Genomic DNA, 16,699 nt, shown 5'->3' on the forward strand with positions numbered 1-16,699 from the left:
CCCCAGCCCTCATCACCTGTCCTGCTGGCTCTGTGCTCAGCCCTGGGGCCCTGCCTCTCTTTACCCTTACAGCGCGGTGCCTTCCGCACCCCCATGCCTGCACACAGCACCCACACAGCAGAAGCCCACCCCCAAGGGAAGCACAGCCAGCCTGTCACTGCGTGTTACTCCTTTATTGAACCGGAACAAGACAGCTGCTATTGTCGGACAGATACACTGACCCCGTGCAAGGCCAGGCTCACAGTGCTGGCCGGGGGGATGCCCCAGCGACAGGGCCACGAACACACATATGCGATGGGGCACAGGCACCTGCTTCAGCAGCAGGACCAGGATGGGCTGCAGCTGGGGAAAAGATGTGGCAGACATAAACCTCCAGACGACAGGCTCCCACCATCGTCCAAAATGAATAAGTTAAAGCAGGGGCTGGCAGAACTAGAGCCAGAGTTATGAGTACCACATGCACCGAAATACAACCCTTCCAGTGCCCATGCCGCCCGGTCCTTGTGCCGCACACCCCCGAGGGGATGGGGCACCCATCTTGGTCGCTGCCTGCGCTGTGCTCACCCCCTGCTCCTGGGATGACTAAACCAAGCAACAAAACTACAGTAACCGTGTGACGAGAGCTGCCGGGGAAGCAAAGCAGAGGAAGAGCCTGGCACGCTGGGAATTGCTCGGCACATCCCCCTGCAGATGGCCAAGGGCTGGGATCTGGGCATAGAGAGGTATGCAGGTGCTGGCCAGCAGAGCTGGAGCTGCCTTTCACACCAGGCCTCCACACACACAGCTCCTTGCCCCAGGGCTGTCTGCAGAGGGGAGCCTGGTCCCGAGGGAACGGGCCTAATCCTGGAGAGCTGCTCCAGCTCTGCAGCTCCAAGTTCCTACAGCTGTGGGGGTGTGCACAGAGGGGTGGGGACGGCAGGGGGGCTCTACTACATGTGCTAGCCTGCTGCCCGCCCTCATTTCTTAACCTTGCCCTGAGCAGCGACAGCCTCCATGGCTTTGCGCACCGTCTCCTCATCGCCCAGGAACTGCATAGGCTTGACGGGCTTCAGGTTCTTGTCCAGCTCGTAGACGATGGGGATGCCAGTGGGCAGGTTCAGCTCCATGATGGCCTCTTCCGACATGCCTGCAAACACGGAGGCAGCGTCACTGCTGGGTTGGCTCAGGCAGGGTGGTGGGGGGAGCCCCGTGATGCCCCCACAGGGCTGACATACCTTCCAGGTGCTTGACGATCCCACGCAGGCTGTTGCCGTGGGCAGCAATAAGGACTCGCTTGCCCTCTTTGATCTGTGGGACGATTTCCTCATTCCAGAAAGGCAGAGCCCGGGCGATGGTGTCCTTCAAGCTCTCGCAGGTCGGCAGCTGGTCCTCTGTCAGGTCAGCGTAGCGGCGGTCCTGTGGGAATGGCCACACTCACACAGCAGCCCAGGGCACTGGGGGAAGGTGGCGGCATGGCCTTCACCCCCCCACCCCAAATTCTCTGCCTGGGGACATGCTACACGTAGGCAATACCAGACTTGGAAGCAAAGAAGTGCCTCTGAGGTTTGAGCCTGTGCTCAGTTACAGCTGAGGCTCTGAACTCCTCCAGGGGAACGCAACACATTGCTTCCTCTTGGCGAAGAGACCGGAGCAAACATACATGCGGAGCAAACAAACATTACATGGGAGTAATAATTAACACAGGTATCGTCTTCTCTTCTCTGAAACTATCTGTGCAATACCATGGGGCTCAACCTCCCCGGGGAGGGGGTAGGACAAACTGCCTAATGCCAACCAGCACCAAGCACAACAGTCCTGACCGCTACAGCCAAGACATGAGACCTTGCAGAGGAAGACAGACTACACTGCAGAGACCTAAGGTGGCTTTTAGGAGCCTCCCAGCAAAGCAGACAAAACCCAACAGCTCTTACCTTGCTGATAGTGCTGTAGAAAGGGTGATCCGACTGCATGGGAGGTGGAGGGATGTCATAGGAGCGCCTCCAGATCTTCACTTGTGCCTCGCCGTGCTTTGCCGCCGTCTCAGCCTTGTTCAAACCAGTGAGAGCTCCGTAGTGCCTCTCGTTCAGGCGCCAAGTCCGGATAACAGGTAACCACATTTGATCGATGGCATCCAGGACGGTCCACAGGGTACGGATAGCCCGTTTCTGTACCGAGGTGAAGCAAATGTCGAACTCGTACCCGGCATCTGGAAAAGAAAACGCGGATGGGGTAAGGGGTGGGGGGGGGCACCGGGGAAGTGAGTGTCGGGCCTTATGCAACCGGTAAAGAGCCAAAGGCGTCGGCCTCAACACGCCGGTACTAGTCGCTTCTCCACCGCCGCTGGACCGGCCTAACGGCTGTGCGGCAGCGGCAGGGAACGGACCAGTAGCGGAGTCCGCCCCACCCCCTCCAAAGACCTGAGACCTCCTCTCCTGTCGGTACCGGAGCTCCTCCCCACCGCACCGGGAGCCCTACCCCCGCCACCGGAGGGCCCCTCAAACCCTCACCGCCATTAGTCCCCAGCGGCCTCAGCGGGCCGCCTCCCGCCGCCGTTACCAGCCCTCCCACCCCCCCCTTCGCCGGTGACCGGTACCTCGGAGGGCCTCGCCGCCGCGCCTCGCTTCTTGCTGACCGGCGGGGCTGAGATCGGCATCGTACCAACCGCTGAAGCGGTTCTCCAGGTTCCAGGCGCTCTCTCCGTGGCGGACGAGGACGAGGCGGTACGCGGCCATGGCGGCGGAGCGGGGCTGCGGGACACGCGCGCGCTCGCTGCCTCCTCACGCTGCTGCCGCGCGAGACTGACGCTGCGCGCGCGGCCCCGCCCCGCCCCGCGCGGCTCCGGGGGGGAGGGGCGGAGGAGCCGTCGCGCATGCGCAGAGCGGCGGGCGGGCGGAGGCGCACGTAGCGCATGGCGCGGCCGGGAAGGGCGGCGCGACCTTCAGGGCCGTGACGTCACGGCGGGGCACCGTCCATGCGGGGGCTGGTCATAGCCCCTCACCCGTGCGGCGGTACCGGCGCGGCTGCCGGCTCGGCTGCGCGCGGAGCGGCACCGGCGCCGCCTTCTTCCTCTGTTCGGGCGGGGGGGTGCCGGACGGCCTCGCGAGCTGACGGCTGCCCCTAGGCCCATCGTGTCTCCCGTCCCAGTCGCAGCCGGACGCGACCCGGCTTAGCTTCCGCGGCACCGCTCCCCGCTGGCCGCGCCGACAGACGCCTCGTGTAAGGGCAGCGCTGCCCTTACCCAAGATGGCGGCAGGCGCCGGAAGCGGAAGGGGGCGAGGCGCGGCCGCACGTGGCGCCGGGTGCAGGATGGCGCGGAGCGGGCGGCTCCGCTCTGGCGCCGCTGCCAAGCTGAAGCGATGGCGGAAGGGCCACAGCAGCGACTGCAACCCCGAGACCCGCCAGCACCGCCTGGCCGCCCGCAGCCGCTTCTGCAGCCGACCGGCGGGTGAGGGCAGGGAGGCGGGCGTGGGGGGCAGCGGGGCAGGGACACGGGCACGGCGCGGGTAGCTCCCTGGCTGTGCGCGGCCCTTCCCCGCGGCGGCTGCGGAGTCTCAGAGCTCTCTCGGAGCTACAGCTCCGGGAGACAAACACAACAAATTGGGCAGGACCAAGCCCGCGGGGTAATGAGTGCGTCCTCGTTACCGTCGCCGTGGCAGCGGGCCGGGGGGGCGAAACGATGCGTGCCACCCCGCCGGGACCAGCTGCAAGGCGAGTGTCGGACGTGGGGAGGAGCGCGGCAGGGACTCCGGTTCAGAAGGCCGTGTGGTGGGGAAGATAAACATTGCAGCCTGTGGGGTGCTGGAGTTCCGTGGCCCCGGCTGCTGTTGGCCAGTGGAACCTTCCTCCGGTGGACAAAGAAGCAGTTCCTGCAGCACACAGTGTCCTCCTGCAGCTGGCTGCAAGCTGGTGTCTGGGTCTGAGGGACATGAAGCGTGTACCTTGGCCGTCTGGCTGTCAGGGCTCCGGGTGGAAGAAGATAAATGAGGCAGAACACATGGAGCACCTCAGTATCAAATCCGTGACATGTCAAGACATGTCTGGGGAGACCAAGTGCTCCCCTCCATCGGTGTAGATGCCTGGACTGTGCCCTGGTTTATTGTCGCAGGAGGGAGGAGCTCTCTCCAGTTATTGCTGTGCTTTCTTCCGTGGTGGGGAAGCAGCATCTGTCCCCCATGTGCTGGAGATGAATGAGCTCCAGCAAAGTTGGTCAGGTTGGGTGGGGGAAAAGAAGAATGTGGGGATTTGGGAATAAACAGTGGAGCAGAACATGACTTTAGAGCTCTGAGCATACTTCATTTTCCCAGCAGAGAAAAGTAACTTGACAGTGGATGCGGTGAAACTGCACAATGAGCTGCAGTCGGGGTCCCTGCGCCTGGAGCAGGCGAGGGACGATGCCCAGCTCCGCATGGAGGAGGAGGATGCTGGGGAGGCTGCCACAGAGAGGTCCTCTGGCACCTTCCTGAGCGGGCTGAGCGACTGCACCAACGTCACCTTCAGCAAGGTGCAGCGCTTCTGGCAATCCAACTCTGCTGCTCACAAAGAGGTATGGGCAGGGGCTGGGCTGGGAGGGTCTGGTGGGGGTGGCCCCACTGGCTGTGAGGCTGAGGCAACTGACCTGCCCTGCTTGCTGCTCGTAGATCTGTGCCGTGCTGGCAGCTGTGACAGAGGTGATCCGCTCACGAGGGGGCAAGGAAAGCGAGACAGAATACTTTGCCGTGCTGGTGAGTGATGCTTGTGGGGAGGAGCCATGGTGGGGAGCCTGAGTGTGCTCTCAAGAGGGATCCTTCCCCAGCAGAGCTGCCTTTGGGCTGCTGGTTTCCCTGCGCCACTTCCCAAGGCTTGAGGATGAGGAAGGGCTGGCCTGGGGTGAGCCTCAGCTTCCCTTTGCTCACCCATTCTCTGTTCACAGATGACCACGCTGGAGGCTGTGGAGTCCCCTGAGTCGCTGGCTGCTGTTGCCTACCTGCTCAACCTTGTCCTGAAGCGGTGAGTGGCTTGCAAAGGAGTGGGGAGAGAGATACCAGACTCCATCATGGAAGAGGAGCTGGTTCTTTTGCCCCATTCCCAGGCTGGGGAAATGACCCAACCAGGGTGGGCTGTGTGACTGTCACCAGCTGCCCTCTACTCTCATAGCTGACATGTCCTCTTCTCTCGGCAGGGTCCCAGGTCCTGTGCTCATAAAAAAGTTCTCAGATGCCTCAAAAGCCTTCATGAGTATTGTGTCCTCACAGGCCTGCAGCAACTCCACCTCTGCTCTGCGATGGGTGAGCAGCCACGAGGCAGCCAGCTTTGCCTGGGGGTCTGCAGAGGGCTAGGGACAAGGCTGCTGCTGTCGGGTGCTGCTGAGTGCTCAGTCTAAGGTTGTTGCCATGGTGGGGGATCACTGCTGAGGTCATGCTAACGTCCCTGCTGCTCCCTTGTAGATCCTCTCTTGCCTGGCCACGCTGCTGCGGAAGCAGGACTTGGCAGCCTGGAGCTACCCCGTCACCCTCCAGGTGTATCACGGCTTGTTGAGCTTCTGTGTTCATACCAAGCCCAAGGTGAGGTCCTGGTGCTCCTGGCAAGGGATGCTACTGCCTTTGGGGCTCATTTCTGGGGCTGACCGTGTCCCAGGTTGGAGTCCCGTGGCCTCTACCCAGCTGTGCTGTCCTTCCCCCAGGTCCGGAAAGCGGCGCAGCACGGCGTGTGCTCCATCCTCAGGGGCAGCGAGTTCCTGTTTGGAGACGCAGCCCCAGAGCATCACCCTGCAGCACCCTCCACTGCCAAGTTCTGCGTGCAGGAGATCGAAAAGGCTGGAGGTGTGGGGTGCTAGAGCAGGGTGTCTGCAGCTGAATGCAGGAGACCCTGTGGCTGTGGGAGAATAAGAACTTGAAGGGAAGAGGGGAGGGTATGAGACGTCTCTGACGCACCAAAAGTGTTTTGAAGGGCTGTCAGACATCTGTCTGTTGCACTTCCATTCCCAGAAGTCATGGGGGTGTTCACACTGTCTCCTTGGGTCAGCTCAAGCGCTCTTACAGGGACTTTACCTCAGGCAGGGCTTTGTCACGGGGTGCCACAGGCTTAGACGTTTCTCTGCTCTCACAGGCACTAAGGAAGCGACCACCACCCTGCATGTCCTTTCCTTGCTGCGGGACCTGCTGCCCTGCTTCCCTGCAGCTGTGGTGAAGACCTGCTGTGAGACCTTGCTCCGAGTCATGACCCTCAGCCATGTGGTGAGTGTCCCCATGCTGGAGATGGTGAGGGCAGCCCCTTTTCCTCTCCACTGCGCCCTGGAAGGGCTCAAACCCCCTCAGCTGCGAGCTGGGAGCCTGGGAATGTGGGATGTGGATGCAGAGGAGCCCGGGTGCTTGCCGGGCTGCTTGCTGTGGAAGAGGGAGGCTGAAGATACAGGGCACGGTCACAGCAGTGCTGGGCTTCCTGGAGTAGAGCCTGCTTTGGATTAGGGGCATAGTGGGTGCAAAGCAGAGTGCTCCTCTTCTGACACCATGTCTTTCACAGCTGGTGACAGCCTGTGCCATGCAAGCCTTCCACAGCCTCTTCAGTGCTCAGGCCAGCATGGCCTGCCTGCCAGCAGAGCTCAACGCCCAGATCATCACTGTGAGTGTGGGATGTCAGTGCATGGAAGGATGGGGCTGGCAGTGCCACAGAACCCACCCAGACACCCACTTTCTGCTTCCACAGGCACTTTACGACTACGTGCCCAGCACGAGTGACCTGCAGCCCCTACTGACCTGGCTGGCCACCATGGAGCGGGCACACATCAACCTGGGCAGGTGTGGGCAGGGGCCATGGTTGGGCACAGGAGAGGTGCCTGCTTGGTATGTCACCTGACCAGTTTCTCTTCTCCAGGCTGCAGAAAGACCTGTGCTGGGCTCACCTGCCCCGGCTCTTCTCTGCCACCATGAACTGCTTCCTCTCCCCACACTCTCAGGTGGTGGCAGCAGCAGCACAGACTCTGGAGGTACTGCACGTGGGCACTTCTCCCCACCTGGCTGCCCTTGGCCTCATCTGGGGCTCTGCCCAGGGATTTGAGACTTTCCAGGGAGGGTTGTGTCCCTGTGTGCCTGCCAGGCTGGGGCATCCGTAGTCCACTGCCATCCCATTTTCCCCATCCCCATTTGCCCTTGCAGACCCTCCTGAGTGAATGTGTTGCTCCCCACATGGAGGACCTGGGGACTGTCTCTGGATCTGCCCCAGCCCCTGCTGCTTATCTCTGCAAGATGTTCAGGTGAGAGGCTGCAGGGTGGGAGAGGCTGTTGCTGTGGGCCTGGCTGAACAGCCTCTACCCAGTCCCCGATGGGGGCTGACAGGACCAATGGGCACCCTGATCACTGCTGGGTCAGTCCCTGCCAGTGTGACCGTCACTTCTCTCCTCCCCAGGTCAGTGGAGGAAGGCCTGACGTACCGTTTCCATGCAGCGTGGGACAAGGTGCTGCAGGTACTGGAGATCTTCTTCGAGACGTGTGGGAAGCAGTGCCACCCCATCATGAGGAAGGTGAGCCAGGCCAGGAGAACACAAGCAGGCAGGAGGGGTGGCTGTGCTGCTGCCTGGGCTGCATTACCCTCTCCAGCTGGGGAGAGGGCCTGTCCTTGTGCCCACTGTCCTGCCAGTGTGTGGGCAAGATGTGTGCAGCACTGGGACTGGGCACGCAGGGCAGCCCTGGGCAGGCGTGGTGAGCAGTGTGTGCTGGACCTGCCTCCCTGGCTGCCCTGTGACCGGGCTGCCCTGTCCCCCAGTGCCTCCGCTCCCTCTGTGACCTGCGCCTCTCCCCACACTTCCCCTACACCGCTGAAGTGGACCAGGCAGTGGGGGCTGCCGTGAGCACCATGGGCCCCGAGGTGCTGCTGGAAGCCGTGCCCCTGGAGATCGATGGCAAAGAGTGAGTGCAGCTGGGGGCACTGATTTCACAGCTGTTTGTTACCTTCCTGTTCAGTTCCCACACAGTGCTGGAGGTGTTTGGCTCTGCTGAGCCTTCCTGTACCCAGCGCTGGGTGGAGGTGCCCAGTACCCAGGGGCTGATGCTGGCTGTGCCTCGTGGCCTTCTGACCTGTGCCCAGCGCTGATGCCAGCTGTGCCTTGTTCCCCCTGACCTGTGCCTTCCCTCCCCAGGGAGACGCTGGACTTCCCCCGCAGCTGGCTCCTGCCCGTGCTGCGGGACTATGTGCAGGGTGCACGGCTCGGCTTCTTCACCAGCTACTTCTTGCCCTTGGCAGCCACCCTGAAAAGCAGAGGTGAGGAGGGTGGCACGGTGGGGATCACAGGGGGACCCCCAGGGTGTTCTGTGAGACCTCCCTTCTTCTCTTCCCTGGAGTGGAGCAAGGCTTTGCCACCTCTGCTGCTCTGGTCATCTTCCCCTTCCTTTCTGCAGCCCTGGAGTTTACCCAGGCTGGGAAGAGCGTGGAGGCCAAGATCTACGACACGCTGCAGTGGCAGGTAAGGAGGAGCGCCCGGAGGCCCTGCCACAGCCTGCCTGTGGTGCCAGGCTGGGAAGTGGTGACTTGGATGGTGGGTGCTGGGCTCTAACCTCTTCCTTTGCTTTCCAGGTCTGGACGCTGCTGCCTGGTTTCTGCACCCACCCCACGGACGTGCTGGGAGCCTTCAAGGGACTGGCACGCACCCTGGGCATGGCCATCAGCGAGCGCCCAGACCTGCGCCCCACCGTCTGCCAGGCCTTGCGCACCCTCATCCACAAAGGCTGCCAGACAGGTTGGCGGGGTCAGACTCTCCTGGGGGGGCCCTGTCCCCTGCAGTGGCTCAGAGAGGGGACATGCTGATCCATACCCCCCGTCACTCTCTCCCTAGATGCAGAGCGGGCAGAAGTGGGTCGCTTCGCCAAAAATTTCCTGCCCATCCTGTTCAATGTGTACAGCCAGGCCGAGGAAGAGGGGGGCAGCAGCGCTCAGCGCCGCGCCGTGCTTGACACTGTCCGTGCCTACCTCACCATCACTGACCCCCAGGTGAGCGGGGCTTGGGAAGGCTGAATGAACAGGACAGGAAGAAACCATCTGATCAGAGAGCAGCCCTTCTTGCGCTCGCAGGGAGGGAGCCTTTCCCACCTGGTGATCTAGGATTTCCCCGTCTTGCAGCCACATCTGGCACATTGTGCACGAGCTCTTTGTGGATTTGTGCAGCAATTTTTGGACTTGCTGGTGCTTTTAGTTTCCATAAAGTCCTGTGGCAAGGCATTTACCAGCTGGATTGCAAACTCTTGTAGAAGTGTTCCCTTGGGTCAATTCTAATCCAGCTTTGTGTGTCTGCCTTGCAGATGGTGTGTGGATTCCTGCAGAAAGCCAGCATGAAGCTGACCAGCCCCGAGAGCTCCGAGTTTGCCAGGTAACACCCTGGGGCTGGCACCAGTGGGTAAAAGCCACTGCCTTCCTCATTTGGACTGTCCCGTGCGGGATGTGCCACTTGTGCATCCAATGAGACTCGCAGCCGAGCCCCAGCTTGGTCAGGCCGTGTTAGTGATGCTGCAGGTACCCACCTGCCCATCCTCTGCTGCAGACTCTCCATCCTGGACCTGGTGGTGGCAATGGCCCCCTATGCTGATGAGCAGTCCCTGGACTCCCTGTACCACACCATCCAGCCTTCCCTGCAGGTGAGTCGGCCCCCAGCCCTGACAGAGGGTGCAGTGGGTGCTTGCTCCAAGCTTGGGCTTGCGCTCTGAGGGGCTGAACAGGTGCCATAGACACAAGTCACTGCTGGGTTGCATGAGGTGCTGCCTTCAGACACCATGGCAAGGAGCTGCCTTGACAGCAGAGGCGTTTGGTTGTCCCTACAGAGCAAGGAGCGCAGCATGCAGAAGAAGGCATACCGTGTGCTGGAGGAGGTGTGTGCTGCTCCCCATGCCCCCTGCCAGGCCTTTGTCCGCTCCCACCTTCAGGATCTGCAGGCAGTGCTGCTGGACTCACTCAAGAGTGCAGCATCCCCGGCCAAGAGGGTGAGAGCAAGTGCTGTTCTGGAGATGAAGCGCTGCTGGGAGGGGAGGGGATGGGGCAGGCGGTGGGAGCAGCTGGGTGTGTGTCCCCGCCTGTCTCAGCACTGGGCTGTTTCTTTCCCCAGCCTCGGCTGAAGTGCCTTTTGCACATTGTGAAGCAGCTGTCGGCAGAACACGAGCCCTTTGTCACCGCCCTGGTCCCAGAGGTGAGTATGGGCCTGGTGGGTGCTGGCTGCAGGAGTGGCAGCAGGGCTGTGACCTCTACCTGTGCCTCCAGGTCATCCTCTGCACCAAGGAGGTGTCAGTGGGAGCCCGCAAGAACGCCTTTGTGCTGCTTGTGGAGATGGGCCATGCCTTCATCCGCTTCGGGCCCACCCCCCAAGGTGAGATCCTGCCCTGCTTGCTCAGCCCCACAGCTTCTCGGGCCCTGGGGGGGAACAGGCCCGTGCCCAGCACCTTGCTGAAATGGGCCAGGGATGCTACCAGGCGCAGGGTGAACGGGGTCTGAGCTGTTCCCCCCACCCCTGCCCCGCAGAGGCGATGGAGCGGTTCCTGCTCCTGGTCTACGCGGGGCTCACGGGCTCTGTCACCATGATCAGCTGCACCGTGCTGGCACTGACCCGCCTGTTCTTCGAGTTCAAAGGTGAGTGGGAGCAGTAGGGCTGGAGGGACAGGGGCAGCACAGGGGGCCAAGGCAGCACCCTCTGGAAGAGGTGGGTCCTTGCAGAAGGGCAGCTGGGGCTGAGCCCTCCTGTGGTTGCAGATCAGCTGGAGCTGAGCGTGGTGGAGCAGCTCTTGCAGAATGTCTGCTTGCTGCTGGCCTCCCGCACGCGGGACGTGGTGAAGGCAGCCCTGGGCTTCCTCAAGGTCACACTGCTGCTAGTGGACACCAAGCTGCTGGCCAAGCACGTCCAGACCATGGTGAGATGCTGTATGGGTTGCCCTGAGGAGGGTGGTGGGCAGAGCTTCTGCCCAGGAACTGGGGGCACAACCCTGATGGCAGTGGCTGAGAAGGCAGTGAGGAAGTCCTTCCCCTGGATGCTGGCAGGGACCTGCCAGAGAGCTCCCATGAGGAGCCAGCTGTGCCAGGCTGGGAGACCTCCCCACAGCCCTGCCTGGGGCAGGCACAGAGTGGTGGCAGCAGGGCCAGCAAGGTGGCTCTGCGGGGCAAGGGCAGGAGGCTGGGTGTCCAGGGCAGGGGCACTTTGGTCTCGAGGGTCTGTGTCCTGGCAGCTGGAGGCCGTGGGGAACCTTTCGGACGACATGAGACGGCACTTCCGCATGAAGCTGCGAAACCTCTTCACCAAGTTCATCCGCAAGTTCGGGTGAGCTGGGGGCTCCTGGGGCAGACAGGGAGCTCAGCAGGAAGCACTGTGGGAGGAGCTGGGCTCTGACTCCTCTCTGTGCCCTCCTCAGCTTTGAGCTGGTGAAAGGGCTGCTGCCGGCCGAGTACCACAAGGTGCTGGTGAACATCCGCAAGGCAGAGACGCGGAGCCGCAAGCAGCGCGCCCTGAGGCAGGCGGCTGCCGAGACGGATGAGGAGGAGCCACCGCCAGCACAGCCCCGAGGAGACAGGTGAAGATGGGCCAGGGGTGAAGAAGGAGCAGACCCCACGGAGGGCTTGGTGCTGGACCTGCTCAGCTGGTGCCTCTAGAGACGCTGGAGACATCTCTGAAGCTGCTGTGTGCTGGAGGGGCAGGCTGGGGTCTGCACCCTTGTACTTGTTCTGTTTCCATCATACTCTCTGCCTGTTGAACAGCATGGAGGAAATCCTGGCTGACTCAGAGGATGAGGAGGAAGAAGAGGAGGAATGGCAGCAGAGGAAGGAGAGGAGGAAACAAGCACGACAGAAGGGCCAGGCATGGCTGAAGGAAGGGGAAGAGGATGAACCCCTCAACTTCCTGGACCCCAACGTGTCACAGCGGGTGCTGGGTGAGGAGCAGAGCTTGGGATGTGGCTGGGGTGGGATGGATGAGGCCCTGGGGTACAGCTACCCCTAGGAGTGGATCTTTTCCCCAGGCCTTGACCTTTATGGGCATCTCTTTATGGGCAGCTACCAAGCCAGGCCCCAAGCGTTCCAGAGGAGTGAGCCACGACTTCCAGGTGTCTGAGGATGGGCGACTGATCATCCATGAAGAAGAGGAGGAGGCAGATGATGATGAAGCCAAAGGTACTGCCTGGACTAGCAGGGAATACTCTAAAGGGTTTCCTTCCTGCCATTTGTATGTAGGAGCTCAAGAAGGGAGGTGAGTGGTAGTGGCAGGGGCTGGTGTGGCCTTGTCACACCCAGTGATTCTTTTCTGAGCCACTGCCACCCAGAATGGCAGCCCAAGGGAGTCATCACCAGGAGTGTGCTGGAGGAGACATGAGCAGCTGTGGTGGTGTGTCAGAGCAGCCTATTCCTGCAGCCCACACTAGGGGCTGGCACAGCACCGGGGCTGTCCTACGCCCGCACCCCACACTGACCCTCTTGTCCTGTACCACAGGAGCAGATGAGGACATGGCAGATGTGCTGCAGGATGTGGGTCTCCACGGTGTGAGTATGGGGCTCGTGGGCCTGAGGAGATGCTGGGGGAACTCAGCTGTGCTAAAGCCCTGCTTACGCCACAGCAGCTGAAGCTCTGTCTGAGATGCCAGTGAGCACACTGGGCAAGCACTAGCTGCTTGCAGGAGGGATATGGGAGGCTGACTTGGCACAGGCATGCACAGGCAGGCGATCTGGAAGGTCTCTGGGTCCCTGTGGGAGGAAGCAGGTCAGAGGTCTGTGGGAGGTCAGAACTGCAAGGACAAGCCAACTGCAGGGCCCACACTTTCTTCTTCTGCAGAAGAAAAGCCAGAAGCGTCGGTTCAGAGAGGAGGCAGATGATGAGGAACCTGAGGCCAGGACCTACTCTCAGTACAGAGGTAAGTCTGTACCCAGTCTGGGACTGCCCAGTGAGCCAATACCACATACCCATAGTGCTGGGCTGCTCCAGGGCATCTGGAGCAGAAATCTTTGCTCACGTGAAGCAGTCATCCTCTGCTGTGCCACCTAAGAGCTGGCAGCAAAAATAGGAGCAGCTCTTCCTGCCTGGAACTGGGGAGGGGGAGCCCTGGGACCCCCGTCCAACACTTTCCCTGTTTTCCAGCCGGAGGCTCTGGGATCCATCGGCAGCTGGACAAAGAGCCAGCCTTTGGGGCAGAGTACAGATCCAAGGTGAGGGACCCAGGGGGGTGCAGGGTTTGGGTGGGGGGGTACCTGGGGCTTTGCTGGGGCAAGAAGCAATGCTCATTTGCTGGGGATCTGATCCAGTAGCACCAAGACTGGAGGGGATCTCTGCTCTAAGAGGAGCTGCAAAACACTCTCTTGTGAATGTTTCTAGCCCATCTTGGAGTGCTTGTCCTGCCCTCCCTGTAGCCAGGTACTGCTCACTGCTCAGAGCTGATGTTTGTAACGTCAGCTGAGTGGGAAATCAGCTCCCAGGGCCACATGCTCAGCTGGCACCCCACTGCTCGGATGCTGCACACCAGGGACACGGGATCATTCCCAAAGAATGTCCAACAAGCATCAAAATGAGCAGATGTTTATGCCCAATATTCTTTTGTTCTTCTCTACTGTGCACATAAAGGCTGCTTGGAATTGTTAAAGTTGCCCTTTACCTTGATTGGTTACAGTTAACTTTACACATTACATCACTTTCATAGATTGGTCCTTTATTACACAAGCTATACATATTCATATAGATTGCAAAATCACTTGGCCAACCAACTGCTCTAAGCCCCTGGTTATCTGGTGTTCTGAAGCTGAATGGTACTGGGTTTGACGACAGTGAGCAACTTAACGGTCCAGATATCAAACCCTTTCTTCTTCCTTGGAAGCAATTACTCCCAACATTGTTCTTGGATGTCTTATAGCTTGCAGGTGCTTAGGTCTGAATAGTCCACCTTGTTACCACTCTCATCCCCATGGTGCCTGACATCTCATGCCTGTTCTTTGGGAGCAGCTTCACAAAGGAGGCCTGGTTTTGCTTAGTTATGCTAACTTATAAATTTACTTAAAGCTAATTATTTGATAAAATCACTTAAATCTTCATGCTCATATAACATCACTGCAACATGTTCTTTGGGATGGCCAGGTGGCAGGGTTGCACCAGAACAGGACACGTGTATCCTGCTGGTGCTGCATCTTCCCCCATGTCACTGTCTTCCCACAGAAAGGTAAAGGTGACGTGAAGAAGAAGGGCCAGCTCGACCCCTACGCCTACATCCCCCTGAACAGAGCTGGACTCAACAAAAGGTGAGGCTGGCTGGGAAAGGCACAGACTTGGGAGTGGGGCCAAACTGTGGGTTTGATCCTGCTTTTGGTCATTGTGGATCTGGGAGCTCCCTGCCAGCCTCTGCTCCTCTCTTTGCTGAGCTTGGAGCATCCCTGTGCATCAGGAGCCTGCACTAACCCAGCCTTCTGCTCCCTCCAGGAAGAGGGCGAAAATGCAGGGCCAGTTCAAGGGCCTGATGAAGGGAGCGCAGCGCGGGGCCAGGGCCGGCCGCAGGAACCGGCCCAAGGCCCAGCGGCCCTGAGGAGCCCGGGCAGCTCAGCCTGTGCCTGCCCAGGACTGGCAGCACCCTGTGGCCTCTGGGCACAGGGGCATCATGAGGGGAGCAGCGGGGACTCCTCTGCAGAAGGTGGCCTGCATCTGTCTGAGAGTCCCTGCGAAGCCACTTTGGCACAGACTGATGGCCCAAGCCCTGCCCTCCTGTGCCTGGAGGAAGGTGCTGGGTCGCCTGGGACACGTGTGTGTGTGTGTGTGTGTGAGCAATTAATGTGTAATGAATCCTCTATATTGATAAATACCTACTGTTCCTACCCAGCCCAGAGTCATCCTCTCTTTCGCTGAAGAGCTGTGCACACCGTGTCCCTTGTGCCCTGCCTGCTGCCCCGCTACAGTGGGTTCTGCTGCTACTGCAGCAGCACTGCACCCCACTGGGCTCATGCCTGGGACCTGGGAACAGAGCCTGGGGGCTACTAGGGTGTGGGGTTTGCCTGGGGGCTACCAGGAGCAATGTCCTGTGCCTTCCTGGCACATGTGCACAAGGGCTGAGCCATGATGTTGGCCAAAGAAGCCAGAGAGGGTGAAGTAATTTGCTTACAACCAGTTTTCTTATACAGACTGTCTCTTGGTAGCATCTTTTGCCCTAAACCACGGTCCAGGTGTGTCTGCCATTTGTCTGTCACTGGTTTTTGTCCCTCTTCAGCCTTTCCCCCATCAACCCTGCCTGGCTGCAGGGCAGGAACAGTTTGCTGACAACTTCTCCAAACTGGCTGCTGCAAACCTCCGTGCCCTGCCCTTTCCCTTAGCTGCGAGGGCTGAGAAAAGCCCTCTCCTCATCTCTGACCACCTCCTGCCAGCTAGACCTGAGCAGCACAAATAATACCACACCTTTTCAGCTGCCCAGCCATCTCACGGCCTGAGCATCTGATTTTGCCTGGTTGCTTCTGCACTGAGTCCAAAAGATGGTGTTTGGCCAAAGCATGCTGAGGAGAATGGAGCTGAGGGTGGTGGGTACCAGTCCCATTCCTCACATTGCACAGATGTATTTGTGAAGGTAGCTGGCTTTCCCCTCCTCTTCTATATTACAAAGCCTTTAGTCCTTTGTCCTTTCCTACTGTGGTAGTTCATATGCTGAAATTGCCATGCTTCCCAGCCTCCTCATAAACTAAAGGGATTGTGCTTGTTCAGCTTCTTACTGCAGGCTTCTCCAGGCTGCAAATCCAGTTTTGTGGCTCTTAGGTGCTTTTTGTTGAGGGTTTTTTTTTCCCCAAGATCCTTTTAAAAGCTTGAGGCTGGAGGAGGAGCTGTGGTATTAGTCCTGCCTTGTCAGCACTGTCACCTTGCTGCTTCCCCACCCAGGGCTCTCACCTGAACCCTTGAGCCCCAGGGCTGCACTGAGGTGCTGCTGCTCTAGTCCTGCCAGAAGGAAGCCCACAGCCTGGCCCACAGCATGGACACCTCCAGCAGCACCTCCTAACCTTGTGCAGGCAGCAGGAACTATGTCCATCATCCTCTGCTGCCTGGAACAAGGCCTGCAGCCTTGGCCTTGTGCCCTCCCTCCCCTGAGAGCAGGAGAGGCAGAAATAGGCAGGAGTCACCTTCTGAGCCCCCAACACCTGTAACATATGGCCCCAGGCCCATCAGAGCTATCTGTCTTCCTGCTTTCTCTTCTCTCCTTGGAGACAGGGCCTGGAGAAGGCTGTAGCTAATTCATTTAGAAGCTCCAGATTACTCACTCTATTGTTCTTCATTTGCATGTTGTGGCTTAAATTAGTGCATGCCTTTGTGGAACAGAAGAGTTTCATTAGCACAGAGGACGCTGTTTGCCTGAGCCAGTGTCCAGAGAACAGATTCTTCTGCAACAACATCTTGTTAATCAGCTAATTAATCATGTAATGCAATGGAAACCCTGGGAGAGGAGACGTCATCCTGCCCGAGGAGGCTGGCTGTGAGTCAAAGCTGCTCCCTAGCAGCAGCTGGCTCTGGCAGGGAGCAGAGCTGAGGCTCAGGGGCCTGCAGGAGCCTGAGCACAGCAATCTGATGGAGCGGGGTGAGGAGTGGTGTGGGTCCTGCCTCCTGCAGACACTGGCCACAAGTATTTTGCAGTTACCCAAAGAGAAACGCAAGCCAGGGACCTGGAGTGATGCTGGGCTTTCAGTGCTCAAGCTGGGAGCTGGCTGGAGGCTGTTTCTTCACCCAGCACACCATTAAGCCATGCAACTCGTTTCTGCAGGCTACAGTGGGCACTGAGAG

At 59.7% G+C, this 16,699-nt stretch overlaps 2 protein-coding genes across 3 annotated transcripts; one reads left to right on the forward strand and one right to left on the reverse strand.

The window, feature by feature from the left end:
* Nucleotides 1-158: 158 nt before the first annotated feature.
* On the reverse strand, nt 159-2,796 carry PGAM1 (phosphoglycerate mutase 1). The gene is made up of 4 exons (XM_062001748.1): nt 2,573-2,796; nt 1,911-2,185; nt 1,215-1,395; nt 159-1,126 (listed from the first exon to the last, which is right to left on the reverse strand). Exons 1-4 carry the CDS (start codon nt 2,709-2,711, stop codon nt 957-959), a joined length of 765 nt encoding a protein of 254 aa, XP_061857732.1. The 5' UTR covers nt 2,712-2,796; the 3' UTR covers nt 159-956.
* Nucleotides 2,797-2,867: 71 nt separating this feature from the next.
* Nucleotides 2,868-14,764, forward strand: RRP12 (ribosomal RNA processing 12 homolog). Of its 2 annotated transcripts, none has more exons than XM_062001688.1 (34): nt 2,868-3,424; nt 4,284-4,522; nt 4,617-4,700; nt 4,889-4,965; nt 5,138-5,243; nt 5,403-5,519; nt 5,639-5,777; nt 6,064-6,191; nt 6,478-6,576; nt 6,661-6,752; nt 6,829-6,940; nt 7,110-7,207; nt 7,360-7,474; nt 7,717-7,859; nt 8,090-8,211; nt 8,349-8,413; nt 8,524-8,686; nt 8,783-8,937; nt 9,246-9,313; nt 9,485-9,578; nt 9,762-9,920; nt 10,043-10,123; nt 10,195-10,300; nt 10,453-10,560; nt 10,681-10,838; nt 11,151-11,242; nt 11,334-11,492; nt 11,677-11,849; nt 11,971-12,087; nt 12,404-12,453; nt 12,743-12,821; nt 13,046-13,113; nt 14,111-14,193; nt 14,372-14,764. In XM_062001688.1, exons 1-34 carry the CDS (start codon nt 3,223-3,225, stop codon nt 14,472-14,474), a joined length of 3,954 nt encoding a protein of 1,317 aa, XP_061857672.1. In that variant the 5' UTR covers nt 2,868-3,222; the 3' UTR covers nt 14,475-14,764. The 2 variants fall into 2 exon arrangements, with proteins under 2 accessions (XP_061857672.1, XP_061857673.1); XM_062001689.1 differs by having other exon boundaries at nt 4,287-4,522.
* The last annotated feature ends 1,935 nt before the right edge of the window (nt 14,765-16,699 follow it).

This window comes from Colius striatus, chromosome 8 (genome assembly GCF_028858725.1).
Source record: "Colius striatus isolate bColStr4 chromosome 8, bColStr4.1.hap1, whole genome shotgun sequence".
NCBI lineage: Eukaryota > Metazoa > Chordata > Aves > Coliiformes > Coliidae > Colius > Colius striatus.